The following is a 26,886-nucleotide window of genomic DNA, read 5'->3' on the forward strand; positions in this document are numbered from 1 at the left end:
AATGAATGGACACAATACATTCTCAAGTAATGAATGGACACAAGACATATCCCCTTCGTTTTCAGTATTACTGGGTTGGTACCCAAATCTCAGAGATTCCTTGTTGCAAGCCCTCCTTAATTCTTCCCCCTACACATCGGATGCTAATTAACGCGAGGGACGCACATACGTGGAGATGCACGCCGTTTGTTGTTCTTGGTAATCTTAATACCGCAGTTGATTGGGTTTACAGGACAAAGCCCTTGTGTATGTGCGTGGGAGGGAGTGATCAGATCGTGGGGGAGTTTAAAGAAGAGTGGGAAACGGAGAGGGTACGCAGACACAGAGAGTGAATGCTATAAGAGGGACGGGGAGGGGAACGGAACAATTCACACCAAGACATGAAGAGTGAGTGGTAATAGGTGGGGGAGCGGGACGGTTACACCAATGCATAGGCGGACACAGAGAGCGTGCATTAAAAGAGGGGGGAAGCGGAAAGCGTTACAACATTCCACCTTCAGAAGGGTTACAAATGGGCGGCCTTTGCCCGTTTCCAAACTTGCGAATCCGCGAAATCACCCCGCTGCGTGCCGCCTCTAGTATCAGGTTGAGAAAAGATCCGTGTACACGGAGGGAGGAAGTAGAACGGACCCGGTTCCAAACATCCATTTTTACTGTTGAAAAAAAAGAAAGGGTACAAACAAAATTACTAGTACAAACAAAGGAGTATCACTATAGATAGATGTTGCCGGCCCTAGCTGCATTGATCATAGCTGGTAAATTCAAAATAATTTCTTCAGTTATGATGTAGCATTGATAGATGCCAGGGTGGCTCTCCAGGTTCGGCATTGCTTTGAAGCAACACCACTGATTTGTTTGTCTAGAGCACACTTTCTTGTCAAGAAACCGAATGAACTCCACCTTAAATCATATATTTGGCAGATCTTGTGAAAAATCAAAATCTAAATGGGTAACCATTAATATAACAGAGAGAGTGCACTAAAAGAAGGCCGGGGGAAGCGGAAAGCGTTACAACATTCCACCTTCAGAAGGGTTACAAATGGGCGGCCTTTGCCCGTTTCCAAACTTGCGAATCCGCGAAATCACCCCGCTGCGTGCCGCCTCTAGTATCAGGTTGAGAAAAGATCCGTGTACACGGAGGGAGGAAGTAGAACGGACCCGGTTCCAAACATCCATTTTTACGGTTGAAAAAAAAGAAAGGGTACAAACAAAATTACTAGTACAAACAAAGGAGTATCACTATAGATAGATGTTGCCGGCCCTACCTGCATTGATCATAGCTGGTAAATTGGGGATATTTGGTTGAATTATGAGGCATTGGTGGTAGTAGACGCCAGGGTGGATCTCCTCTCATCTTGTCCACCCCCAGGTGAGGTCCAACGCGCGTGCACTGACTGCAGCACATTGACGCAGCACCGCACCACTGGTTTTGGTTTTGGTTTTGGTGGTGCACAGACACTTGGACTTGGCTGTTAAGCAACCGAATTAACTCCTCCAAATCTTCTCTTCTCTTCTCTTGTGTGGGTGGAAAAACAAACAACAAGATTCCCTTCACCAACCAACCCCCTGCATATAAAGAGCGGAACAGTGAGGAGGAGTCCACCCCACCCCGCCCCGCCCCGCCCGGCCCCAAACAATTGTAGCCAGCGGCGCCGGCGAGCGGCGGCAGCCCCTCCGGCGACCGTCTCCAGCGGTCCTCCCCCCTCCATTATATACAGCCTCCCTGCCGCCTCCAGTCCTGCCCGCCGCCCACCAACCAGCGACCTACCTAGGGTTCCCTTCCCTTCCGTCAGCGGCTAGCTCTCGCCCCTTCTGTTCCTCCAATTACCCACTCCTGCCGCCGCCGTCCGATGACCCAATCAGCGGCCTGCTCCGCCCAGACTCGCCGCGGGTTCCAGCATTAGCGGCAGCGGCCTGTGCGATTCCGCCCCCATTCCGAAAATCGCGGAGGAGGACCAGAGGGGGAAACAAACAATGGGGTGCTTCCACTCCACGGCCAGGGCCAGGCGGCGCTACCCGGGCTACGACGACCCCATGCAGCTCGCCGCCCAGACCGCATGTATGTTTGTTTGTAACCACCTACCAATTTCACTATTCCACTAGTCAAACCTTAATTAATTCACTCACCACATGTGTTCCATTGTCTTTTTTCTTCTCTCTCTCTCTCTCTCTCTCTCTCTGTTTCTTGATCTGCTGCAGTCAGCGTCAGCGAGGTGGAGGCGCTCTTCGAGCTCTTCAAGACCATCAGCGGCTCCGTCATCGACGACGGCTTCATCAACAAGGTAGTAAGCAGCAGCACACCAAATCTTCCATCTTTGTATGCATCCCCTGCTCTGCTTGCCATGTTTTATTTTCTTACCTTCCCTGGGAAACACATTAATCATAAATTACAGTGTTGCACAAAAAAACACAACTAGCCCTGTGGTCCGGTCTTTTTTTAGGGTACGATGGTCCAGTCATTTTCTAAAGCCCTGTTTAAGGAAGTTGTTGTTTTTGGTCACTGTCGGCCTCATAACTTTGTATCAACGACAGGCTGCCGTGTCCTTGTCTCTTTGATGCAGTTACAATCTTTCTAAAAATGAAGACGGCCATGTGTTCGTTTCCTCATCTACGTACAGCCATTTATATTTTTATATAATAGTTTGTTATGGTTTCGTTTTTTTGTAAGCATCACGTCCGTCTATAACCATCATACAAGCTTGTGGACTGCGCCTAATGCTTATCACATAAGATTGTCCTGTTTCCACCAGAGAGAGCAGAGTTTTGCGCCACGCTGAATATATTACACTGGGCTTAATGCCTATCACATACATGCCCTGCTTGCCATGTTTTTCTTTTGTTGGTAAAACACATAGTTTATTTCAATGTTTGAAAAATGGACCGGCTCTGTGGTCCGGGCGTTTTCTAAAACCCTGCTTAGGGAAACTGCCGTTTTCTGGTTGGTGCCGGCCTCATAACTTTGTAACAAAGACAGCCAGGCGTCTCTTTGGTGCAGTTAGAATCTTTCTAAATCAAGAGGGTGATGTGTTTGTTTCCAGATCAGCATTCATTATTTTTCAAAAGTTTGATATGGTCTCCATTTTTGTAAGCATCATGTGCATCTGTAGCCATCATACAAGTGCGTGGACCGCACCTAATGCTTATCAAATAAGATTTTCCTTTTCGACAGGACAATTTCACAGCACAGTACAGTCATTTTCTAAAACCCTGTTTTAGGAAAATTTATTCTTTTGGTTGGTGTCAGCCTCATAAATTTGTAAGACAGGCTGGCGTGTATTTTATGCAGTTTAGAATATTTCTAAATGAAGGGGGTCAGGTGTTCGTTTCCTGATCTGGATTCATTAAAAAAAGTTTGATATAGTTTCCATTTCTTGAAGCATCAATTGCCATCTGTACACAGGCCTGTGAACTGTGCCGAAAGCTCAGCTCATGAGATTGTCCTTTTGGATAAGACAATATCACGAGACAGTACAGTATATGTATCCAAATATCTAGCTCTCACCGTTAAACTCAACTGTCATGCTAGCTTACTTTCTACTCTATAATTCTGCCGCACATGAATCATGTAAGAAGAATTCCAATTTCTTCTTTATACACAAGAACAGTTATGCCGTTGTTTATTCTTCCGGAGAAAAACTGGAGTACTAAGTTTTTTTAGATTGATTAATTGAAAGTAAGTGCTGTCAGTAATCCAAATTTGCAATCAGCTTGAACAGCCTCTGTATTTTCTGCTGTGCAGGAAGAGTTCCAGCTTGCATTGTTCAAGAGCAAGATGGACAATATTTTTGCTAACCGGGTATGTTTTGACATGCCAACCTTCAATATGCTTCTGAATTCTGGTACTTGTCTACTATGAGTTGGCATGCTCTCGCCTATGAACTTGCTGAATTTAAGGAACCTTTCAGATATTTGACCTCTTCGATGTCAAGAAAAGGGGGGTAATTGACTTTGCTGACTTCGTTCAAGCTCTAAATGTATTTCACCCTAGCGTTCCAATGGAAGAGAAAATTGATTGTAAGCTACCATCATGATGTTTCTTTTTGTCCATTTCGATAACACAATTCTGCTTTCTGAACATCTCTATTGCTTGCCAGTTTCCTTCAAGCTATATGATATGGACAACACAGGGTTTATCGAACGAAAAGAGGTATTTTTTTAGACTTTATTTCTTTTCTGACTCGCCACATCTTTTACGAAAATTAATTTTTATTCAAATATGAAGATTACAATATCTTCAAGCGTTAGTAGAATTAATCTTCCCGTACTTCCGGACTCTGACATTTAATATATTATTTTGCCATTCTTCCTCCTGTCATTGATGACATAATTTTTACTCCCTTGCTGTACAGGTAAAGCAGATGCTTATTGCCCTTCTGAGTGAATCAGGAATGAGGTTATCAGATGAAACCATTGAGTCAATCATTGACAAGGTATGGACATTTGAGCCCAACACCTGAGCTGTTACTCAAGTTTTGAATAACTTCAATAGTTAAATTCGGAGCCTTCATAAGAGTTCAGATATTGACTGATATGGTTGCTGCTAGCAGACATTTTCAGATGCTGATGTGAATCAGGACGGGAAAATAGATAGAGCGGAGTGGGAGAACTTTGTCTCACGAAATCCCTCCTTGATGAAGATAATGACTCTGCCATACCTAAAGTAAGTGTTATACATATCTGCCTCTGGAGAAAAAAAACAGAGTATATATAAAGAGGAAATGACAAGCATTAGAAATACTTTTGTTTTTGTTCCTCTTCTGATGAAGCGAATTAATTATTAGGTTTAAAAACAAAATACCTCCTTAAGATCATAGAACACCACATGCCAGTGACACAAGTAGCTGATGCAATATATGCACTGAGCATGCTGTTAAAAGTAGTTACTGACCAACAGAGCAGAAATTTTTGCAGAACTGTTAGTCTGTCACTTGGTAGTTCGTTGTTGACCTGTGCGCCGCATGATTGCCACAAGCACATTCTTAATTTAATTGTAGCTGTTTATTTTTGCCTGCCCCCTTGGATAGTCAGCTATTTGGCGTATATTTAACTGCAATTATTCAAAGTTCAGTTTTAAAACATGGTTAAAGTGGCAACAAGTTCCCTCCCTTAACTGTACATCGGTAGGTAGAAATGCGCCTCGAATGCGGGTGGGCGGGCTCACGGGCGTGTGCTCTAGCCAACCGAGCACTGCTCGGTTCTCATTCAAGTCCATTTTTTAATATTCAATGAGTTGAAGCATGCAGTTGGCTGCTAATTAATGGTTGCTTATGGTTATCGAAAAATCCTTGCAGGGACATAACGACCACATTCCCTAGCTTTGTTTTCAACTCGAAGGTCGATGACATCGTGACATGAGTGGCATGGTTTCTGTGACATTTCACAAGGCCTGCGCGCAAGAGGGGAAGGACATGTACATCTAATAGTATATCAAGGAGAGTCATTTTTTCTGTTAGAGCAAAAGCAGTAATGCAAGGAGGTTAAGAGATGAGGGGAGGGTTGTAGTCTGAGAAATTGGCAAGTTACCGCGATATGAACTGCATCCATATGCTGCTGCTGTTGTTTGTTGTGAAATGCAATGTTAGTGCCAGAATGGAATTGTATCGCCTGGAAATCAATCTTTTTTATTTCTCCAGCGGCGTGTCATGTTGATCCAAATTGTGTCACGTGGCATAAATAACGTTCGTTTGTTCGTTCCTCATGGTTATGTTTGGATTGCGACCAAAATGCACCTTATTAGCCAAGAAAAAACAAGTTTGTGACGAAAAAAATTGGCCCCTGTTCGGACAGTTGCTTTTTGAGAAAATGCCTGAATTTACTCACCAAATAAACAAATCACATCGAATCTCCTCGATTTCTATCTAGGTTTTCTTGGGCCCAATTTCCAGGAAAGGCAAGTTGTTTACTTTTTTTTATTAACTGAAAGCAAGTTGTTCACTGCGTGAGTGCTAAAGCGCGCACGTCCACTACATTGCCGATTTTGTTCGTGGGCCGCTTTTGGGCCGAGCACGACGAATCTATCCTCTCCTCTGCCCACACTCTCTCTTTGGACGAGGGAGAATCTTCTTCTACTAGTCCCACTCCTCCCTCCCGTCGCCGTCGCCGCCGGCCCAAACCAAACCCTAGCCGCCGGCCGGCGCCATGGACCGCAAGCGCATCAACGACGCCCTCGACAGGCACCTCCGGGCGGCCACGGAGCGGTCGTCGCCCTCCACCTCCCGCGCCGCCGCCAAGCCCAAGCCGCCCTCCGCCGCCGCCCCCAAACCCAAAGGTATCGCCGTCGCTTTGCTTTCTCTCTCGTCAACCGGTTCTCCCTCTCCTTTCCTGTACCTTAAAATTGATGTGTTTGTGCGCGCGCGTTGGGGGCGGCAGAGCAGCTGGATTCGGACAGCAGCGAGGGGGGCAGCGCCGGCGGGTCCTCCGAGGCGGACGACACCTTCTGGATCAACTGGTTCTGCGCCATGAGGGGCAACGAGTTCTTCGCCGAGGTCGACGACGACTACATCCAGGACGACTTCAACCTCTGCGGCCTCAGCGCCCAGGTCCCCTACTACGACCACGCCCTCGATCTCATCCTCGACCTCGAGCCCGTCCAGGGTACGGTACACCTACACCTCACCTCCTTCATTTGTTGTGATAACCAGTTCATCATCGTAAGTTAGTAGGTTGCTCTGATCCTCACAAGTTCTGTTTGTTTGTCTGTGTGTGTGCATAAGCAGGCGATGTGTTTGCCGATGACCAGAATGAGCTGATTGTCGCGTCCGCGGAGATGCTTTACGGTTTGATCCATGCCCGGTACATCTTGACCACCAAGGGCTTGGCTGCCATGGTAAGCATCTTTCTACTTCCATGGTTCGTTCGATGCGGGAACTCCTATCGCCGGCATGGTTTATGCTTTTTCTATATCAATCACAGTAGTAGCAGCAGGACCCATTGTCCCGTGCTGATCTGTTCCAAAACCTGAATGTTTCTGCAGCTGGAGAAGTTCAAGAACTGCGACTTTGGAAGGTGCCCCCGCGTGTCCTGCTCTGGCCAGCCCTGTCTTCCAATGGGGCAGTCTGATATCCCTAGGTCCAGTACCGTTAAGATATATTGTCCCAAGTGCGAAGATCTCTACTACCCCAGATCGAAGCACCAAGCCAGTATCCTTTTAAACATCTTATACTTAGATAAGCACTCACAACACTGATCATTTATCTATAACCTGAAATATGCAGCCCCTCTGAATCTGGTAAGAATATGAATCATAATTTTGCAACTATTTTTCCGGTGTGTCCTTTTCAACTTCATGCCACACCTTTCAGTAAGGATTTATAAACTCAAAATGTGTCTTGCTCCATTCTCATCAATGGGATGGAAACCTTGTAAATAATGACGTTTTCTCTGCTTGCCTTTGCATCCCTAATGCTTTGAATGGACTGGCAGCATCTTTTTAAACATTATGTACTTAGATAAGCACTGCCAGGTCTATTCATTGCAAATGCTCTGATCTGGTAAGATTAGGAATAGTGATGTGCCATTATTGATATCGTGCCTTTTCAACATCACACTACCTACCTTTCGTTAATAACTTATGACTGTGAACTCTTTGTTTCGAAAATGTCTTGCTGCCTTGTGATCAATGGGGGCAGAGACATTGTAAGTAGTGGCATTTACTTTGCTTGCCTTTTGGCCTTTGCCTTGTCGCTTTTTATAGACTGATGATTCTGTTACAGTAGTTATGAGTACTATATTTTTTGCATCTGTAAGTACCGATGCAAGGTGCAATTTGTTGTGTGCTGCAAACTGCAGCGCGCCTATGTTAGTCAATCTTTGTACCGCCTTAAGTCTTCCCACAGATACAGACGGAGCATACTTTGGGACGACGTTTCCTCATATTTTCATGATGACCCACTCACAACTGAAGCCACAGAAGCCAGCACAGCAATACGTTCCTCGGATATTCGGCTTCAAAGTCCACAAGAAAACATGACGGTATCTTGGCGGCGAACTGCCCTGTGCTTGTTTTGCCCAGTCCGTCATCAGGAATGGTGATGATCCGCACTAGCTGGGCATGAGAAATGCTATAGCCGATTCAAGACGACAAGACACCAATCAACTATGCCACATTCTTTCTTCTGTATGAAGGCCTGCTCTTTGGAAAAGAAATATCGAGGAGCTGTGGTCAACCTCTGCCAGATTCATGCCATGTCATGTTGGGTATTCAGACGATATGATCCCGGCGAAATGGGAATGAGTTTGTGCATCTGCTGAATCTGTTGTGTATCCATGTATTTCACTCTTCATTCTGTGGTGGCGAGAAATCGGATGGCTGAGACTTGGAGAAAGTCGTGTTTCGGTGTATTGTTGCATGTGATTCGTGGAAAATTCAAATTACATGCACATGAATCTTTTTTTTTCTACTTCCTCCGTCCCACAATATAAGATCCCTTTGCAGCTAACATAGCTTGAAAAACGATCTTATATTGTGGGACGGAGGGAGTACATGTTAAAAAAGATGTCACGGACAGTAATGTGTGAGGATGCACATTTAGAGAGACCAAGGTGAGGGAACGGCTGGAACTTGAGAGAGAGAAGGTGACCATTGAAGCAAAGAGAGTGACAATCAAGACGAAGCAAGTTGGGCTTGCGAAGATCATCAAGGAGTCGAGGATCATGTTGGGCAACACTAGCATCATGGACGACAATGTCAAGGAGTGGTTCTGCATAATGCAGAAAGACATCAATGCGCACCATGAATATTGATTCACTCAAATTTTCAACCATGTGTTGAATTGTCGCGTTGTTTGACTTGCTGAATTGTCCTTTAATATTACGTTGATATTCCATATCTATCGCTGAATGTGTGCAATATGATAAAGATAGTGAAAAATACGCCGCCAAGTACCCGGGTTTTAGCAAACAAACCCGTGTTATCCAGGGACAGACGACATTTGGTGAATGCTGTTGGAGATGACCTGTTAACGTGCACTTCTAGAATTAGAATTATACTCACCCGCAAAAAATAAATATCACTCCCACCATCCTAATTTTTTTGTCACAGAAATTGATGTATCTAAAATTAAAAGTACATCTAGATACAATTACAGTTTTGATAAGTGTCAGTCGACTGAGACTTTGTTGTGTGTCTTAGTCAATACTATTTTTCTTTCATTTTGTATGAAGATTCGTATAAAAAAAATTCTTTTCAGTTTTTCTTTTTTCTTCTTACATACTATATCACTTGACTGAGATCTAACTACATCCATACATTTATTTTTGTGACAAGTAATTCGGACGAGTGGAGTAGTACGCAAAAGAGAGGAGACGATGAACACCAGAAAGCATTTACATTATCCTTTCTCCGGGCAGTGTATTATTAGACGTTGGATCGAGAAGAGGCGAGAAGCAAGAAACCAACAAATTGTGTGGTGATAAAAGGAAGAAGGCTTCAAGGGACGGCCAGATAAGAAGCAAGCTCCTCCGTCCATTGCTTCCCCCAGCCGCGCATCATCCATCCATCCATCCGTTCCACTCTCCTTCCTTCCTTTCCACTACACCATGGCGCTCATGCTCAGCCCGGCCGCGACCTTCCTCCCCGTCGCCGGCAAGCCCGCCGCCGCCATGCGGAACCTCCTCTTCGGCACCAGCAGCAAGGGAAGAAGCGTTCGCAAGGTGGTGGCGATGGCGGACATCCTGGGCGACTTCGGGGCGCGGGACCCGTTCCCGGAGGAGATCGCGAGCAACTTCGGGGAGAAGACGCTGGGCAACGTGGACACGCTGCACCGCATCCTCATTCCCACGCTCTCCGTGCTCTCGCTCTCCCGCGTGCCGCTCGACGCCGACCCCGCGCCGCTCTCCGAGGAGGACGCCCGCAAGCTGCTCTTCAAGGTGGTCGGATGGCGGCTCCTCTTCCCCAGCAAGGGCGACTCCGACGTGCTCAAGCTCGAGTGCGTCTGGAAGGTCCGCGACCAGGCCTGCGGCGACGAGCTCATCGCCAGGATCAACAAGACCCTCGACGGCGCCGGCCATGCCCCCGCCGCGCTCCAGTTCGAGGCGCCCAACCAAGTCAGGGCCCAGCTCTACACGCCCTCCGTAGGTCAGTTATAGTACCCTCTTCTCTCTTCTGCTCCAACGCAATGAGCTGCTGTGGTGTGCTTCTCCATGGATGATGGATTCTCATCAGTGAACTGAACTGATCTGAAATTTGTGCAGGTGGGCTGAGCGCCAACGACTTCATCATCGCCGCGAGGATCGACCAGATCAAGACCAAAGATCTTCTCCCAAAGAAGAGGGTCTGGGCATGCTAATAATCACTGCCATCTTGTTCCTCTTTGCATACATACCTGGACACAGTTTTGTTTCATGGAATGGAAGCCAACCTATCCACCATTGTAGCTCTACCCCTAGTGTTTAATGACGATGATGATGATGCCATCGCCATTTTGCCAATCAAATCAAATGATTTCTCAACTTCTTAGGTTCTTCCGAATGCGAGGCACGATTACAACAACACTTGTATAATTACAAAAATGTCAAGAAATTCATTAGCTATTTTAGATGCTACTGAACTGAACTGTACTTGCTGAAGAAGAAATATGTCACTTGATGAGGTTGGTGATGGCGCCGGCGATGATGGCGATCTGGATGCAGTCCACGGTGTGCAGTGCCAGCGGCTGAGGCAGGGTCACGCCGGCGGTCGCGAACGCGGCGTTGCACAGCTGCGTCTGCGCCAGGGCCTCGTCGAGCCTCTGCTTGGCTGCGGGGTAGGCGTGGTTGTTGATCTGGTCGTGCGCGTTGGCGAAGCACATGCCCACGTCCTTGTAGAGCGTGGCGCACTTGGCGAGCGCCGGCTTCATGCGCACATTGGGGTCGGCGGCCTCCTGGGCCTTGACGTCGGCGGCGGCGAGGTTGGCGTTGTCGACGCCGACGAGCGAGGCCACCTTGGCCAGGCCCCGGGCGTCCGCCGCCTCGAGGCTGTCGCGGTGGCTGCCGAGCTTTGACATGCACAGCTCCACGTTGACGCGCACGTCGCTGGCTGCGGCCGCCTTGCACGTGTCCGCCACCGCCGCGTCGACGGTGCGGGGGCTTAGGATCAAGGCCACCACCGCCAGCATGGTGGCGAGAGCCGTCGTCATCGTCGTCGCTGTCTTCATTGATTCAGAAGTCTTCTTGTTTGCCAAAAATAACTTGTTAAAATTATGAGGGAAGCAAAGCTAAATAAGGATGAGGCTGGCATGGCAGAGCGGAGAAGAGCCATTATCGGAGTCTTCTGCCCTGCCTGGCGATGCCCATGGCTTCTCAATATTCCGATCCCCATTTTGGGACTAATTCATTTATCCACCACTGGGCTATGTATAGACTCAAGAAGCTCAACAACTTTCTTGCTGAAAAATCACAGTATGCTTACAAGACAAACATTTCTTTAACAGAATTTGGTGAGCAAGCACTGTAAGAAGAACAGCACTACTGCACTATCAGCTACCATAGTTACAGAAAAATCATCGCAACGGTGGGGAATGGAGCTGAATTGGTGCGAGCGGGTCGTCAGTGATCACCAAACATGAGGTTGTTGATGTGATGGATGCTGATGTCCGAAATAGGCTCGATCGGCCTCTCCGCTTCTTCTTCTTCCTCCTCTTCTTGTGCCGTCGCGGCATCAACCGGCACGGCGGCGGCGGGGCGCTCGCGGCTGTACTCATCTGGATGGATGAATGGATGGAAATGATCAAATGAGCAACAACAAATTGAGCGCATCAATGTTGTAGCTAGAGAGCAGAAGTAATTTGGTTGCTGAAGTGAGGAGGGTGGTAGACGACGAACCGAAGATGGCGGAGAAGGAGGTGGGGGGAGGGGTGGCGACGAAGTTGGAGCCGAGGTAGGCGAGGAGGGAGAGCGCGAGGGCGACCATGGCGAGCGACGGCACGGCCAGCGCCCAGTACTTGGTGGGGTAGTAGGTGATGCCCAGCGACCGGAGCGCCGGCTCCGGCGTGTAGGCCCACGCCAGGTACACCGCCGTCGCGATCACCACGGTGATGGACCCCACGAACCCGTACACCTCCGACGGCTTGGGCCCCGCCGCCGGCTCCCTCCCCCGCTTCGGGTTCCGCTGCCGCTGCCGCTCCCGCTCCGGCCGCCCGAACTGCGGCCGCCGGCTCCGCAGCAGGCTCACCGTCTGCCGCGGGCTCCGCACCACCAGCGACGCCGACGCCGCCGCCGACGGATCCATCCGATCTGCTCTGTTCCCTTCCGTCGAGATGCGGCGCAAGCGAGAGACGGGCTATTTGGGCTGTGCGGTGGGCTTGTTCGTGGGCTTAAGCTCATATCAGATGGGCCATGGACCGGCCCGCCATGGAGGAAAAAGGCCGAAGGAGGAGAAGGAGAGGCTCACCGGGGAGAAGAGGGAGGACGGAGCGGAGCATGGCGCGGCGGCAGGGGAGGAGCAGGCCGGAGCCGCGGTGGTCCGAGCCGCCGCCGGGCCTCTTCCCCGCCGGCATCGACGACCTCCTCCGCCTGCTCGCCGTGCTCGCCATCGCGGCCGCCGTCGCCGCCGCCTGCAGCGTCCTCAACCGCCGCCCCGCCCCCTTCTGCGACTCCGACGACCCCTATTCCGCCTACGGTGATTCCTCGATCCCCCCTTGCTTGATTCAAGCTCACGGCAGCAGTTCAATTACTTACCATGAGAAGCAAATCACTACCTTGTTAATCTGTCCGAATGAAAATTCCTCATGTGCTGTGCTTGCCTGTGCAGATTCGTGCGAACCCTGCCCGGAGAACGGCCGGTGCGTCGACGGCGAGCTGCGGTGCGTAGAGGGGTTCAAGAAACGCGGCAGGGCATGCGTGGAGGATGGCCTGCTCACCCACACCGCCAACAAGATCGTACTGCCCTGCTGACCTGACCTGACCCCATTTTTCTTGCCTGCATCCACAGGCTTATACACATTATTATTAACATCTACACAACATACTTGCAGGCAGAGTTGCTCCAGCATAGAATCTGCGATGAGCATGCCCGTGTGCTGTGCGGCCAGCCCGGCATGATCTTGGTATTGCCTATTGAACTACTTCTGCGGAACAGCTGTAACCCTCATCATCTAGTGATTCTGTTATCTCACTTTCAGTTCCAACAACATGACATCTCAAGTATGGCTGACGATCTGTTATCCAAGGATGCCGCCCGCCTAAGTGACGATGGAATCAAAGTCGTAAAAGAGAGGGTGCTGCAGAGCGCACATGGCTTCTTGGAGACAACGTCAACTTATGACAAGTATGCGTAATCACAACCTCTTTTGTCCTCAATGCGGTACATGTTATTAGATTCCTTGACAGTTGCTGGGAACTCGCTCTAATTTTCTTCCGTTTAGTGTCCAAGCGTTTAAATGTCCAGAGCTGGCCGCGGAGCTTCATAGGCCCCTGTCTTGTCAAGCTCGTCAATGGATCTCTAGCAATATCATCTTTGTGATCACCTTCTGTCTCCTGGTACGCTTGTAACATTACTGCCTTAGACAAGCATCCATTCAAACGCAGCTCAAATGATGATAAAACCTTAGTCTGCAGCACTGCTCAGGATTCTATGGAGCATTTACCAGAGACGGGCATTATCAAAGAGAGCCGAGCAAATATATGAGCAGGTGTGACTTTCCTACTCTACTGTTTCATTCCTTCATGTGTTTATTATATGAAGTATCATTTGTTCCAGATGTCTGCATTACAATGATGCAACGCAATGTGTTACTGGTAAATGCAGTATGTTGTGCAGTGTCATGTACTGTTGGCAAACACGGTACTAACAATAGGCTGCGGGTCGTTGTTTTTAAATTATCTGATGTATCCCCACTGCCACTATATCCCTGAAATAGCGGACAAAGGACAATGACCTCTACACAACGGCTGCCTGTAGTAATTTACTGCTTGGTAGTTTGTACGGTTTTATCTCTCAGTGCTCTCATTGCCTGCTACAACCCGCAGTGCCCCAGTACTAATACATTTCAGAGTTTTATATGATTCCTTTGTTGCATATTTTGAATCATTAATCCAAGACTTGATATAAACCATTTCAATCAAATTTGATTTATTTGAATTTGGATTTCTACTGATATATCCAAGCGTATTGCTCCAACTACGTTATCGCTATCCTCAATCCGACACGGAAACACTCTGCCCCTAATGCTTCTGCAACACGCTATTTGAAACAAGGATACTTCAAGTCACCATGATGAGCAGAATATGTTATAAGCTGTATAAATTTACGTGGATTGATAAATAACAAAATAGAGAATGTACTATAAGCTGTATATGTTATTGTTTGATTGAGTGCCTATAGTGCTAGCATTCATTTTAGTGCAATTACTAGCACTTCCTCCACATGCTCCTCTAACATCACTCTCCCACATGTGACTGCGCTAGAGGGTGATGGAAGTGGAGAGACGTGTACAGTTTTTTTTTTTGTGTATCCAAAGTTTTTTTGGGGAATCATTTACTGTTCCATTTACATTTTCTCTGCTTTTATGAACTTTTGTTGTAATTTTGCAGGTATGTGAGATCCTTGAAGATAATGCCATAAGTGCAAAGGCTGGCAACTCTGAATGCGAGCCTTGGGTGGTCACCTCCTGGTTGCGTGATCATCTACTATCTACCCGAGAGAGACGGAACACTTTGTTGTGGAAGAAGGTACTTCTGTTACAGCATATCTTACTTAATTATGCAGCCCTTGATTTGTACTAATTGGTTAGTACTATCCAAATTTAATGATGGAAAGTTGGACAGAGTTACCATTTTGTGTATGATTTATTATTGTTACTGAGAAATGCAAGACATTTACATGTGAGCATATGAAGCAGCTGTAAGGACATTGACACTCTCCATATATGGCAATCAAACTCATTTTACTTTTCCTTATTGAACTTGCATGACACTCTCCGTATATGGCGATCGAACTAATTTCCTTTTTTCTTACTGAACTTCAAACTCGGCACAGGTGGAAGAATTGCTACTGGAAGATTCTCGCATCGACCAGTATCCAAAAGTGATCAAGGGAGAGGCCAAAGTTGTCTTAGAGTGGCAAGGTACAAACATCCCCCCTCCCTGCACTATTGTTCATGGATTAGAAGTATCAACCGGTAGCTATTTTACCGAATGCCTTTGTTGTTTCCTGTCACAACATTCGGTTCTGCTACTTATTATTTCTGATGAACTTTTTTTTGTGAGAATATTTTCGATGAGTGTGCATGGGTAAGATAATCAGTGGATGTTATGTTATTGCAGCTAGCGGGTCGCTGAGTGGGAAGATTAAGAAGATGCAAGGTGCAGCAGGGAAGACAAGGAGCGGCAGCGTTGGCGCCATCAAACTTGCTGAAGAAATATGTGGCAGCAGCATCATCAGCAGCAGAGACAAGGAGCATTGTTCTTCAACTAGCAAAGAAGCAACTAATCCTTTCATGTAATCAACCAATCAATCCAATCACGGTGAATACATCTTTGATGAGTGTGTGTAGATGACACGATGATCACGTAGGGATCTTATTTATGTCAGCATTATTAGTTAGCAATGTCGTCGATGAATGTTGGGTGGTTTTGCCTCTGCCCTCTGAAGAACAAAACAGAACAGATGTTGTAGTAAGATGATGTATATGTATGAATGAATGTAGTATCATTCATTGGAAGATGCTGCTGACGGAGCACTCGTCGTGGACGCGCCAGATGGTCTCGCCGAGGAGGTTGGCGACGGAGAGCACGGTGAGCTGCGGGAAGCGCTGGTCCGGCGGCACCGGGACGGTGTTGGTGATGATCACCTCCTGGAACAGGCCGCCGGAGAGCCTCTCCACGGCGGGAGGGCTGAGCACGGCGTGGGTGCTGCAGGCGTACACCGCCCTGGCCCCCTCCCTGTGGAGCAGCTCCGCGCCCTTGTGCATCGTCCCGGCGGTGTCGATCATGTCGTCCACCATGACGGCCACCTTCCCCCTCACGTCGCCGATGAGGTTCATCACCTCGGCCTGGTTGTGGCCCAGCCGCCGCTTGTCGACAATGGCGAGCGGCGCGTCGGAGAGCTTCTTGGCGAAGGCGCGCGCCCTGGCGACGCCCCCGACGTCGGGCGAGACGACGACGACGTCGTTGGGGCAGATGGTCTTGCTGGCGAGGTAGTCGAGGATGACGGGCTGGCCGTAGACGTGGTCCACGGGGATGTCGAAGTAGCCGATGGACTGGCCGGAGTGGAGGTCGCAGGCGAGCACGCGGTGCGCCCCGGCCTCCGTGATGAGGTTGGCGACGAGCTTGGCGGCGATGGACTCGCGGCCCTGCATCTTGCGGTCGGCGCGCGCGTAGCCGAAGTAGGGTACGACGGCGGTGATGGTCTTGGCGGAGGCGCGGCGGCAGGCGTCCACCATGATGAGCAGCTCCATGAGGTTCTCGTTGGCCGGCGGGCAGGTGGGCTGCACCAGGAACACGTCGCTCCCGCGCACGCTCTCCTGCAGCTGCACGTACAGCTCCCCGTCCGCGAACCGCTTGATCTTGATCCGCCCCAGCTCCAGCCCCAGGTAGCAGGCGATCTCCTCCGCCAGCGTCGGGTTCGCCGTGCCGGAGAAGATGCGGAGGCGGCTGCCGCTGCTGCCGTCCTGGACGGGGAGGCGCAGCGGGAAGTGCGGGTCCGGGGGTGGCTGCAGCAGCGGGTTGTGGTCGTACGTGCCGCCGGTGCTGCTCGCTCTGCAGCTCCACCGCCGGCGACGGCGACGGCGAGAAGGGGAGCTTGATGGGGGTGAATGGATGGCGGCGAGGTCTGGTGGAGAGAAGGAGGAGGAGGAGCAGAAGCAGGTGGCCATGGTGGCGGAGGCCATCATGGCATGGCAGAGCAGAGGAGGAGAGAGCCGAGCCGTCTGGATAAGGAAGAGAGGATTGATTAATTCCCCTTCTTTATTCGTGGGCCGCCACGCAACGAGATTGCGAAGCCCATGAGTGCGGCACATCCAGCCTGCTGGGCTCCTCATACTATTTTCTTTTTCTGAGCTCCTCCCACTGAGAGCAAGAGAGAGTAACACACGGAGAGAACGGCGAGCGGCCGGTCACCGGAGCCCGGGAAGGCTGCCGCCACCGCGTGCATTTCCGGCATGACGACTCCGGCGTCGTCCAGTAATCCTCATGCAGGTACTCTGTTGACCTTGTTGTGACTGATGCAAATTTCAAATTTACCTCAACTTAACCCTCCAAAGTTATAACCCTCTGATTTTTCCTTTTTTACAGAATGCATGTGCATAGCTCCTTCATTTCCATCTATCTATATGCAGTTTGATCTCCTTAACTAGTCTTACCATACTTACTGCAAGCAAAGCGAGCAAAGTAGAGAGCCACCACTGACATAGCCACATAGGTCCATACATAAAAGCTAGATTATCCAGGCATTCAAAATGGCCTTTAACTTTTCACCACCTGGTTTGGTTTGTTCTCTTCCAGTTCCAGGAGGCCATATATAGCAAGTTCTTGACACAAGCAAACACTAAGGGTATCTCCAGCCGTTGGCCCCCCAGGAGGCGTCTAAAAGCGCCGCCTGGGGTGAGCCGGCGAAAAAAAGGCACTGGGGGTGAGTCGGTCCCCAGCCGTCGGCCCCCAGGGCCGCCCTCAGGCGCGTATCTTAAAAAAAACAGAACCATTCGGCGAAGTTATGATAAAAACTAGTTAAATTTCGGCCAAACATTACAAATTTCGGCGAAATTCGGCCAAACATTACATGAACCTAATCTAAAAAAAAGAAAGGGGCTGAAGTCGTCGCCGCCATCGTCGTCATCGGCCTTCTCCTCCTTGACGCGGGCGCCCCTGCTGGACCCCTCCCCGGCGTCGCCATGGCGAACAGGCGGCGACGCGTAGTCGTCGTCGTCGCTGTCGCACAAGACGACGACCCCGCCTTCCTCGCGGCCGCGTCGGCGCTCCTCGAAGCGGCGTAGGGCGGCGCGCTGGCGCTCCTTCTCCTTCTCGCAGCGCGCCTTCTCCATCGCAATGGAGTCCTGGCGCGCCCATTCAAGGGCGTCGTCGTCGTCGTCGTCGAACTCGGCCTTCACCGGCGCCAGCCCCGGGTCTGTCTTCACCGGCGCCAGCCCCGGCTCCGTCTTTGGCTTGACGAAGCGCGGAGGAGCCGACGAGGGGGCGCGCCGGCCGCCCTCGTTGATGACGATGCCGGCGCTGCGAGTGCGCCGGCCGAGCGGCGTCTCCGCCGCGGGCTCGGCCTTGACGCCGAGCAGCGCCGGAGAGCCGGAGGAGTGTGAAGAAGAACGGGATGAGGAGGAAGAAGAGGAGGCGCCGAACCTCCTTGGAGCCCATGGTCCGGCGCGTCGGTGCTGCGCCGGGGCGGCCACCCTCGCCGGGGGGTACGCCAACGACGGGTCGTTGCCGCCCTCGAGGTACGTGAGCACGCCCTCGAGTGTGCGGCCGGGGACGCCCCACCAGAGGTGGCGTCCCTCGCTGTTCTGCCGGCCGCCGACCACCGGCGCGCCGTTGGTGGACGCCAAGCGCTGCTGTTGGCGGCGCTCGAAATACACCGCCCAGGCCGCGTGGTTGTCGGCGGCGTACTGGGGGAGGGAGAGCTCGGCGTCGGTGAGGGACGCGCGCACGATCTCGACCTGCTCGGCAAAGTACCTCGGCTTCGCCACGGCGTCGGGCAACGGGGGAATGGGCACTCCCCCGACGCTGAGTCTCCACCCCGTCGGCCCGGCGTGCATGTCCGGCGGCGCCGGGATGTTCGCCTGGAACAGGAGCCAGGACTCCTGTTCGCGGAGCGAACGGCGGCCGAAGCCGTTGGCCGCCACCGTATCTCCGGGGAAGCGTTCTGCCATGGCGAAGGCGGGGCTGGGCGGGCTCGGGAGAGGTAGAGGGAGGGGCTGGGCGGCGGCGCTCGGGGAGAGGTAGGGAGAGGAAGGGCTGGACGGCGGCGAGGGGCGGGGCTGGTGTGGGCGCAGGTGAGTGGAGGCCGTCGGCTTTTATAGCCGGGCCGCGCCCGTGTGTACGCGTGCGAGGGAGTGGAGGCGTCGCCGCGCCGTCCCGTGAACGCGCCGCCCGTGAGGAATCAGTGGCAAGGCTGACCGGCGGCAGCCTTGCCATTGATTCCCCGCGGGAACCGAGGCCGTTGGGGGAAGACAAGGCGCCGAGTCGCTGACGCGGCTGGCCCGCGTCTTTTTCGCGCCAAAACAGCTCGCCCCGGCGCCCCCGGGCGCCCCCCAACGTGCCGGGCTCGGCCTGGGTCCGCCGGCACTGTTTTCGGCTCAAGCCGGCGAAAATCGGGCTCCTGGAGATGCGACTGGACCGTTTTTTCGGCGCCGGCGCGAAAAAATCGTCTAGGGAGGCCTTTCTAGGGGCGCGGCTGGAGATGCCCTAAGACAGCAGCCGGATGGCCTTTATTTATCATCACCTGGTGTACTGTCCCAGGTGGAGGTTGTACATGCACTACTGTTCCAGGTGCAGGTTGTACATGTACTATGCATACACCAACAGCAAGCTCACCTGATCGACCCGATGGCCACTGCCGCCGCAGGTTTCGCCACCGCCTTGTACCTCTTGGCGAGCAGCACGAAGAGCACCAGGTCGGCCGCGTTGAGCGCGGCGATGAGGAAGAAGAACCTGTCCACATGGCCCTGGTTGAGGTTCTGCGGTATCCACCCGGCTTGGCCCCCGCTGCGGCTGCCCGCCATGACCAGCGACACGATCAGGCTGTTCGCGTAGCTCCCGGCCGACATGGACGCCCCGGACATTGCGCTGCCGAGGCTCCTCATGCCGTCCGGGAGCTGGTCGTTGAAGAACTCCGTCATGGTCACGTACATGAACACCTCCGACGCCCCGATCAGCAGGTACTGGGGGATCTGCCAGAGGACGCTCAGGCGGTACCGGTCCGCGTGCTTCAGCCTCTGCCGCTCCACCAGCGCCGCCGCGATCATCGCTGCGGTTGATATGACGAGCCCGATGCCCATTCTCTGGAGCTCGGTTGGCTCCTTTGATCTCTTCGACAGGGGTTTGGCGATGCAGAATGTGTAGATGAAGACGAATGATGTTACGCCGATGATCTCGAAGATGCCGATGCCTGCGGCGGGGATCGTGAATTTGTTGATGGTGTTGTCCATGGCCTGTGCTTGCTCGATGAACACCGAGGACATCTGCGAGTATGTGGTGGAGTAGATGATGCTGCATAGCCATATTGGAATGAGTCGAAGGATGCATTTCACTTGCTCCACTTGAGTGACTGTGTAGAGCCGCCGCGGCCTGGATGCTGGCTGCTCGCCCGGTAGAAGGATGGATGGGTCCTCGATCACCGCCGCCTTGTCCAAAAACCTGCAAAAGGTAAACACACCACATAACTATGTATACATGGCAGAAACATTTGAGCAATACATACAAGGTAGGTAGAGGTACAAGAGAATATATTGGGTTGTGTTACCTGTATCCTGGTGTGTGTGCAATCTTCTTGCCCCCATTAACACTGTGAGTTCCATCCACCTCATACAGTTTTTCCACTTGGGTTGGGACGGTGAGGTGCCTCTTCTTCGTTGCAGCAACCAAGACATTTCCCACGGTGGCGGCAGGGTTCCCGCAGGGCATGAAGTGCCTGAACCTCTTGGTCCCGGCGGCGAACAGGAGGAGGCCGAGAAGAGCCGCCGCCGCTGAGATCACGAAGGCGGCCGCCCATCTCCCCTGGTCCTCGATGTAGGTGAGAAAAGTGACGGCCACCAGGCTGCCCAGGTTGTTGGCCACGAAGAAGTAGCCGTAGAAGGCCGTCTTGGACCTCTTCTCCTTGGTGTGCTCCTCGTCGAACTGGTCGGCGCCGAACGTCGTGTTGGTGGGCTGGTAGGCTCCGTTCCCGAGTGCGATCTTGTATATGGCCACATAGAATATCGCTATCTCGGCTGCCGTTGGTGTCCTGCAGGTCTTGGTGTCACCCGATTCCGACTCGCAGCTGAAGTTGTGCAGGAAGAAATAGGAGGATATGGCGAGCTCCACCAGTCCCTGTCAACCAATCAGTATATGTGCATATCAATGCCTAAGATCGAGCTAGCTGCCATCGAAACTAAAAAAGAAAGTACAAGAAGAAGAAGAAGAGTAGTTACGGCGAGGAAGATGAGCTGGAAGATGATGCAGGACTTGTATCTTCCCCAGTAGGAGTCGGCGATGATGGCGCCGACGATGGAGAAGACGTAGGTGGTGCCGGACCAGTTGCTCACATGCTTGGCGGCGTTGGCGTTGTCCAGCTGCATCACCACCCTCATGAAGGTCACCAGGTTGATGCTCACGCCGTTCACCGCCATCGTCGCAAGCGCCTGGTTGACTGCATTGCATTTGCATCCATGAGTGACGTGCACATGTTTGTTATGCCAGGCCAAACCCACGGTGGTTCTGGTTGCAGGTCTGACTTTAGTTTTGGCTATATATATACCTCCTCCAGAGCAAACAAAAAAACTACTAACAACTAGTAATAAATATGGCAGATCCGCTTAGGATTCCACTCCTCTTGTGTGGTCATCACGTATAGTGAGTAATTAAGATACCGGCCGTATTTACAAAAGAAATCTCTGAATTATACCAGTACATTTATAGTAGGAGAAACATATACTTGGTGCTAATTCGGTGAGAGTATTTTCGGAATTGGGATAAATCTAATCTAAGCAACAAGATATATATGCTAGTACTACTTACGCAGGATGAGGAGTCCGGCAGGCCATCCACCAGATTTGGCTCTCAGGCACGGGCTGCCGTTCCAATCCACCGACCCATCCATCGTCGTCTCTTCGCCTTCTCCTTCCCCTTGATCTCCGGCGACCACGATAACATGGTCATGGTCTTGGACATGATCCCTCTCACCCTCCTGAGCAATCTGCACATACACATACACAAGTACATCTTTTAGTCATCCATGATTGATGGTGCATCACAGGTGAAGAGAGAAGAAAAGAAAAGAGGAAAAAGTAGCTAGGCCTGCATCCATTCTACATACGTCCATGATGAAAGGGAAACTGCAGTCTTGTTTGCGCTTGCGCTTCCACGCCCCTCCTCCTCTCTTCTCAAGGTCAGAGGATAGATGCACCTATATATATCTCCTGGTGTTTGTATCTATGCCTATGCGTTTGGGTGTTGATGATGTAATATGTTGGTGTGTATTATTTATGTGTTCATGTATGTATATGCATGACCAGCCAGGATGATATGCCAGGTAGGTGGCAGGTGTGTTGCAATGCAAAGAGCCGAACCGCATGGCGGAGGGCAAGCCTGGTCATGCAACGTGGTCTCACCCTCTTAATTGCACTGCCAATTGTCATATCTTTTCTCATGACTAATAGTATCAAGATATAATGTTCAAAGAAAATGTATCAAGATATCTCCTCTATCTCTTGTCATGCATTTCCATAATTTAAGCGGCGCTCGATCCTCTTGCTTTGATTTCTTTTTAATGGCCCCGCGGTGAATACTTTCCATGTTAGGCTTATTACTTTTCACATCGGCTAATTATGTCGGTGGTGAGGAACTCCTATTCTTTGGCCATCATGATCAAGTTATGGTGGCGACAAAGTGGGAGCGTCCTGGGGCCGACAACTAACCGACTTACTTTCTGAATGGTCAATGATAGGTGTTGGTTGGCCAATTGGCGGCTTGCGGTCGGGGTGCTTTGCCGAGACGTATGGGGTGGATAGTTTCGTAAAAGGAAATACATAATGCACCCACACATAATAAGAACGGTCAATCTCTCATCATCTTGTTTTGTCGAGACGTATGGGGTGGATTGTTTCGTAAAAGGAGATACATAATGCACCCCGACATAATAAGAACGGTTGATCTCTCGTCGTCTTGTTTTGTCGAGACGTCTCGGGTGGATAGTTTCGTAAAAAGAGATACTTAATGCACCCACACGTAATAAGAACATTCGATCTCTCGTCGTCTTGTTTTGTCGAGACATCTAGGGGGGGGGGTATTTTGGTAAAAGGAGACACATACTGCACCATAATATAAGAAGAATGTTTGATCTCTGGTCATCTTGTTTTGTCGAGATGTCTGGGGTGGATAGTTACGTAATAAGAGATATGTAATGCACCCACAACATAAGAAGAATATTTGATCTCTCGTCATCTTGTTTTGTCGAGACGTCTGGGGTGGATAGTTTTGTAAAAGGAGATACGTAATGCACCCACACATAATAAGAACATTCGATCTCTCGTCATCTTGTTTTGTCGAGACATCTAGCGGGGGGTAGTTTCGTAAAAGGCGATACATACTGCACCACAATATAAGAAGAATGTTCGATCTCTTGTCATCTTGTTTGGTATGTCTCGGGTGGATAGTTACGTAATAAGAGATATGTAATGCACCACATGATAAGAAGAATATTTGATCTTCCATCAACTTTGACCGACGAACTCTATGTATAAACCAAACCCGGATGTCCATCTCTCACCCACCACCATCCGCTTGTTGTGCCCACATGATATCACTCGCCGAGCCAATATTGCTCTCTCCTCTCCCCCTCTCTGAGCGAGGGCCACCCTCTTGTCTCATGTCATGCATCCAAATCCTCACAGACTATTTGGGATTGTTGCATGGAAAACAAATATTTTTTTCCTATGGATTCACCCAAGATCAATCTACTAGATGCTAGCAACGAGTGGGAGTTTGTTCACATACCCTTGTAGAGCGAAAGCGGAAACGTTCAACGAATGTGGTTAATGTAGTTGTACTTTCTTCATGATCCAATCCAATCAAGCACCGCATGAATGTCACCTCCGAGATATGCACACGTACAAACTCGGTGACGTCTCCTCCTTCTTGATCCAACAAGAAAGATGGAGAAGTAGATGGGATCTAGGCCAGCACAATGATGTGGCGGTGGAGTTCATGGTGGAGCTTCGGTAGGGCTTCGCCAAGAGACCGCAGAGAGGTGGGTGGAGTAACAGGGAGGGGAGGCGCCAAGGGATGGATGGCCTGCTGCCCCTGCGCCCCCTTTATATAGGCCGGGGAGCTGAGAGGCTTGGTCCCCAAGCCCCTAGGGCTGGAGGCCAAGGGTGGGGGAGGAAATCCCATCCTTTCCTTCCCCACCGATCGTGATCCCTTATCCCTCCATGATATGATCCTATTCCTTTTAAGAGGGATCTTGGTGCGTCTGGACCAGGGGTGTGGAGCCTTGAAGTTTTCAAGTTTTGGTTGAGATATTGATATGGGGAGAATAAGGAGTGGAAAAACCCTAATCTTGGGGATGCCCAAGGCACCCCAAGGTAATATTCAAGGAAGAATCAAGTGTCTAAGCTTAGGGATGCGCCGGATGGCAACCCCTCTTTCGTCTTCAACATTATCGGTAACTCACCTATATTTTTATTCGTCACATGATATGTGTTTTGCTTGGTGCGTATTTTCGTTTTGTTTGTTGTTTGAATAAAATACTTGGTTCTTAAATATTGAATTGGAGAGAGATCTCACATAGCTACTTAATTGTTTGACTACTCATTGATCTTCACTTATATCTTTTGGAGTAGTTTGTCATTCACATTTCTGCTTCACTTACATCCTAAGAGTAAATTGTTGAATGGATTGAATATCATAAATCTGGAATTATCTATGTTCCATATGATTAGTAATATTTTCACATTGGGTTTAGTAAGTAAAATCTATTGAACTTTGAAAATCACAATATTGGTTATAGAAGCAATTTATGAATGATTAGTATAAGGAAGAGGACTTTCACATACAAATATATTATCTTGGACATCTTTTTGTGAATACCCACTAGTTATTTTCGACGCTGATCAAATTAGTTAAAATTGGATAAGGAATACAACGTAATGAGTTATGGTTGGGTATATTTGCATAAAATATATATTTTTATGGATCCTCCAACATGTAGTGGTTGTTTATAATCTTTGCTAGCCAAAAATTTATGTACTAAGGGGGAACACTGCTTGTGCATCCAAAATCCTTGAGCCAAGCTTCTTCCATGAGTGTCCATCATACCTACCTATATATGATATTACCCTGTCGTTCCATGTAAATTTCCACGTGCCATCTCTAAAACCCTCAAATAAACATATGTTTTGTGTGCCTGTACCGCTCATGGAGCGACGGGGCGGTCCATATCTTCCAAGCTAAGTGGGTTATTCTCACGACGGGAGTTTATTCACTCGTCTTGCACAAGAGAGGTTGGTATTTTGGATGCCCAGTCCCGTTAAAAAAACAAAGAAAAATATAATACAACAAACTTCCCCTGGAAAGTTGATTGTTTGGAGGGCACCCGTGGATTCGACTACCATGGCTTGTGATTGTATGGTTGTGGGGGAGTAAATCTTTTCCTTTTTGCATGGGAACCGACAATAATGCGTTTAGCATGGAAGATATTGAAAATATTTTGTCATGACATTGACATGAAAAGCACACCGCTCAAAATGTATTCATCTCTGTTTTTAGCAGTGAGCTCTGGCACAAAAGCAAATCCATGCTTCCCTCTGCGAAGGGCATATCTTTTACTTTTTTGTTAATTTTATTTTTTTTGAGTCAAGTTCTTATTCCAATCTCAATTAGGCTCCACTTGGCAAGCATCATGCGGCGGGGAAAGATCCAAGCACATATATCCAGTCAAATATATTTGATCATGAATTATTATTGGTGACAATTATCTCTATGATAAGTAAGTTGGGAGGCAAAACGTTAAGCCCCTATCTTCCTCTATGTTCGATGGATGCTATTTGTTCTAAAAATATGCTTTGAGTACTAGCAATCATAGAAGACTATGTGATAATTGAGTATGTGGAGCTCTTACTTAGACTTTTCTGAAAGTAAGGTGCATTGAAATTGTTTGGTGACTAAGAACATAGGTTGTTAAGTTTCAAGAGAATGCATTGTTTGAACTGTAACGTGTGAATTGATTGCTAATTTATCATGATGAGTTTTATGAGAAAAAGTTGTTGTTTATGATGCTAGGAAAGGTAATTGAAATTATCATTGATCAAACTTATGCACTATGCTAGCATTCAAAATTCATAAGTTATTTCTTTTATCATTTACCTACTCGAGGATGAGCAGGAATTGAGTTTGGGGATGCTGATACGTCTTCAACATATCTATAATTTATGAAGTATTCATGCCATGTTTACAATAGTTTTATATAGTTTCGGTGCACTTTATATGATTTTCATAGACTAACATATCTAACATTCTTAAGAAGTTGATCCCGTGCCCAGTGATACTTGCTATTTTCTGCATTTTTTGGTTTTCTAGAAAATCCATACCAAATGAAGTCCAAACGTGACAAAACTTTTTGATGATTTTTTCTAGACAAAAAAGACCCTACAAGCTTCTAGAGGAGACTGGGCAAGAAGCGAGGAGGCGACAAGGCAACAGGGCGCGCCCTGGGGGGGGGGGGGGTAAGGCGCGCCCTAATGCCTTGTGGCCCCCCTTGTGGCACCTCTTCGCTTGATTCCAATGCTGAAAATTCTTATATATACAAAACCTCCGAAAGTTAACCTATCTAGATGAGTTTTTCCGCCGCCGCAAGCCTCTATTTTGGAGCGACCTCATCCAAAGCTCCATTTTGACACCCTACCGGAGGGGGAAGTCATCACCGGAGGCCATCTTTATCATCCCCATTGCTTCCATGATGAGGCGAGACTAGTTCACCCTCGGGGCTGATGGAACTCACTGATACTTGTGATGGCATTTGAGTATATATGTGACATTAGAGTTGATTGATGCGTATCATGTGGTGTTATTTTAGCACAAACTCTAGGGCTGTTTGTAACACTTATAAGGATGGCTGAATAGATTGATCGGATAGGAAAACTTGGAGGTGGTTTGCTACTTACAACAATTTCATCTTATGTTCTCCACTATTGATAAGAACTTTGGAGTGATTCTTTGTTGCACGTTGATGGATTATTATATGATTTAGTTATATTAGCACTATTGAGGGAT

At 49.3% G+C, this 26,886-nt stretch overlaps 8 protein-coding genes across 9 annotated transcripts; 4 read left to right on the plus strand and 4 right to left on the minus strand.

Moving 5' to 3' along the window:
- Window positions 1-1,585: 1,585 nt before the first annotated feature.
- Window positions 1,586-5,632, plus strand: LOC125511623 (calcineurin B-like protein 1). The gene is made up of 8 exons (XM_048677049.1): window positions 1,586-2,059; window positions 2,200-2,282; window positions 3,740-3,796; window positions 3,906-4,014; window positions 4,095-4,147; window positions 4,350-4,430; window positions 4,548-4,660; window positions 5,292-5,632. The coding sequence occupies exons 1-8, from the start codon at window positions 1,975-1,977 to the stop codon at window positions 5,353-5,355; spliced, it is 645 nt and encodes a 214-aa protein (XP_048533006.1). The 5' UTR covers window positions 1,586-1,974; the 3' UTR covers window positions 5,356-5,632.
- Window positions 5,633-6,034: 402 nt separating this feature from the next.
- Window positions 6,035-8,385, plus strand: LOC125511622 (putative casein kinase II subunit beta-4). The gene is made up of 5 exons (XM_048677048.1): window positions 6,035-6,268; window positions 6,370-6,594; window positions 6,717-6,826; window positions 6,974-7,139; window positions 7,836-8,385. The coding sequence occupies exons 1-5, from the start codon at window positions 6,139-6,141 to the stop codon at window positions 7,967-7,969; spliced, it is 765 nt and encodes a 254-aa protein (XP_048533005.1). The 5' UTR covers window positions 6,035-6,138; the 3' UTR covers window positions 7,970-8,385.
- A 1,055-nt stretch (window positions 8,386-9,440) lies between these two features.
- LOC125511624 (probable pterin-4-alpha-carbinolamine dehydratase, chloroplastic) lies at window positions 9,441-10,449 on the plus strand. Its single transcript, XM_048677050.1, has 2 exons — window positions 9,441-10,075; window positions 10,192-10,449. Exons 1-2 carry the CDS (start codon window positions 9,538-9,540, stop codon window positions 10,284-10,286), a joined length of 633 nt encoding a protein of 210 aa, XP_048533007.1. The 5' UTR covers window positions 9,441-9,537; the 3' UTR covers window positions 10,287-10,449.
- Window positions 10,450-10,577: 128 nt separating this feature from the next.
- LOC125507636 (pectinesterase inhibitor 12-like) lies at window positions 10,578-11,178 on the minus strand. The gene has a single exon (XM_048672158.1). It carries the CDS (start codon window positions 11,130-11,132, stop codon window positions 10,578-10,580), a length of 555 nt encoding a protein of 184 aa, XP_048528115.1. The 5' UTR covers window positions 11,133-11,178.
- A 154-nt stretch (window positions 11,179-11,332) lies between these two features.
- LOC125511625 (phosphatidylinositol N-acetylglucosaminyltransferase subunit P-like) lies at window positions 11,333-12,220 on the minus strand. Its single transcript, XM_048677051.1, has 2 exons — window positions 11,800-12,220; window positions 11,333-11,678 (listed from the first exon to the last, which is right to left on the minus strand). Exons 1-2 carry the CDS (start codon window positions 12,203-12,205, stop codon window positions 11,524-11,526), a joined length of 561 nt encoding a protein of 186 aa, XP_048533008.1. The 5' UTR covers window positions 12,206-12,220; the 3' UTR covers window positions 11,333-11,523.
- A 92-nt stretch (window positions 12,221-12,312) lies between these two features.
- On the plus strand, window positions 12,313-15,638 carry LOC125511620. Of its 2 annotated transcripts, none has more exons than XM_048677045.1 (9): window positions 12,313-12,595; window positions 12,728-12,855; window positions 12,951-13,022; window positions 13,098-13,243; window positions 13,341-13,455; window positions 13,527-13,607; window positions 14,509-14,646; window positions 14,954-15,041; window positions 15,241-15,638. In XM_048677045.1, the coding sequence occupies exons 1-9, from the start codon at window positions 12,313-12,315 to the stop codon at window positions 15,417-15,419; spliced, it is 1,230 nt and encodes a 409-aa protein (XP_048533002.1). In that variant the 3' UTR covers window positions 15,420-15,638. The 2 variants fall into 2 exon arrangements, with proteins under 2 accessions (XP_048533002.1, XP_048533004.1); XM_048677047.1 differs by having other exon boundaries at window positions 13,146-13,243.
- Window positions 15,530-16,866, minus strand: LOC125511619 (ribose-phosphate pyrophosphokinase 1-like). The gene has a single exon (XM_048677044.1). The coding sequence runs from the start codon at window positions 16,806-16,808 to the stop codon at window positions 15,630-15,632; it is 1,179 nt and encodes a 392-aa protein (XP_048533001.1). The 5' UTR covers window positions 16,809-16,866; the 3' UTR covers window positions 15,530-15,629.
- Window positions 16,867-19,305: 2,439 nt separating this feature from the next.
- LOC125511618 (protein NRT1/ PTR FAMILY 7.3-like) lies at window positions 19,306-22,001 on the minus strand. Its single transcript, XM_048677043.1, has 5 exons — window positions 21,935-22,001; window positions 21,637-21,814; window positions 21,051-21,268; window positions 20,384-20,949; window positions 19,306-20,277 (listed from the first exon to the last, which is right to left on the minus strand). Exons 1-5 carry the CDS (start codon window positions 21,938-21,940, stop codon window positions 19,452-19,454), a joined length of 1,794 nt encoding a protein of 597 aa, XP_048533000.1. The 5' UTR covers window positions 21,941-22,001; the 3' UTR covers window positions 19,306-19,451.
- Window positions 22,002-26,886: the final 4,885 nt, after the last annotated feature.

Source organism: Triticum urartu, chromosome 5, assembly GCF_003073215.2.
Source record: "Triticum urartu cultivar G1812 chromosome 5, Tu2.1, whole genome shotgun sequence".
Lineage (NCBI taxonomy): Eukaryota > Viridiplantae > Streptophyta > Magnoliopsida > Poales > Poaceae > Triticum > Triticum urartu.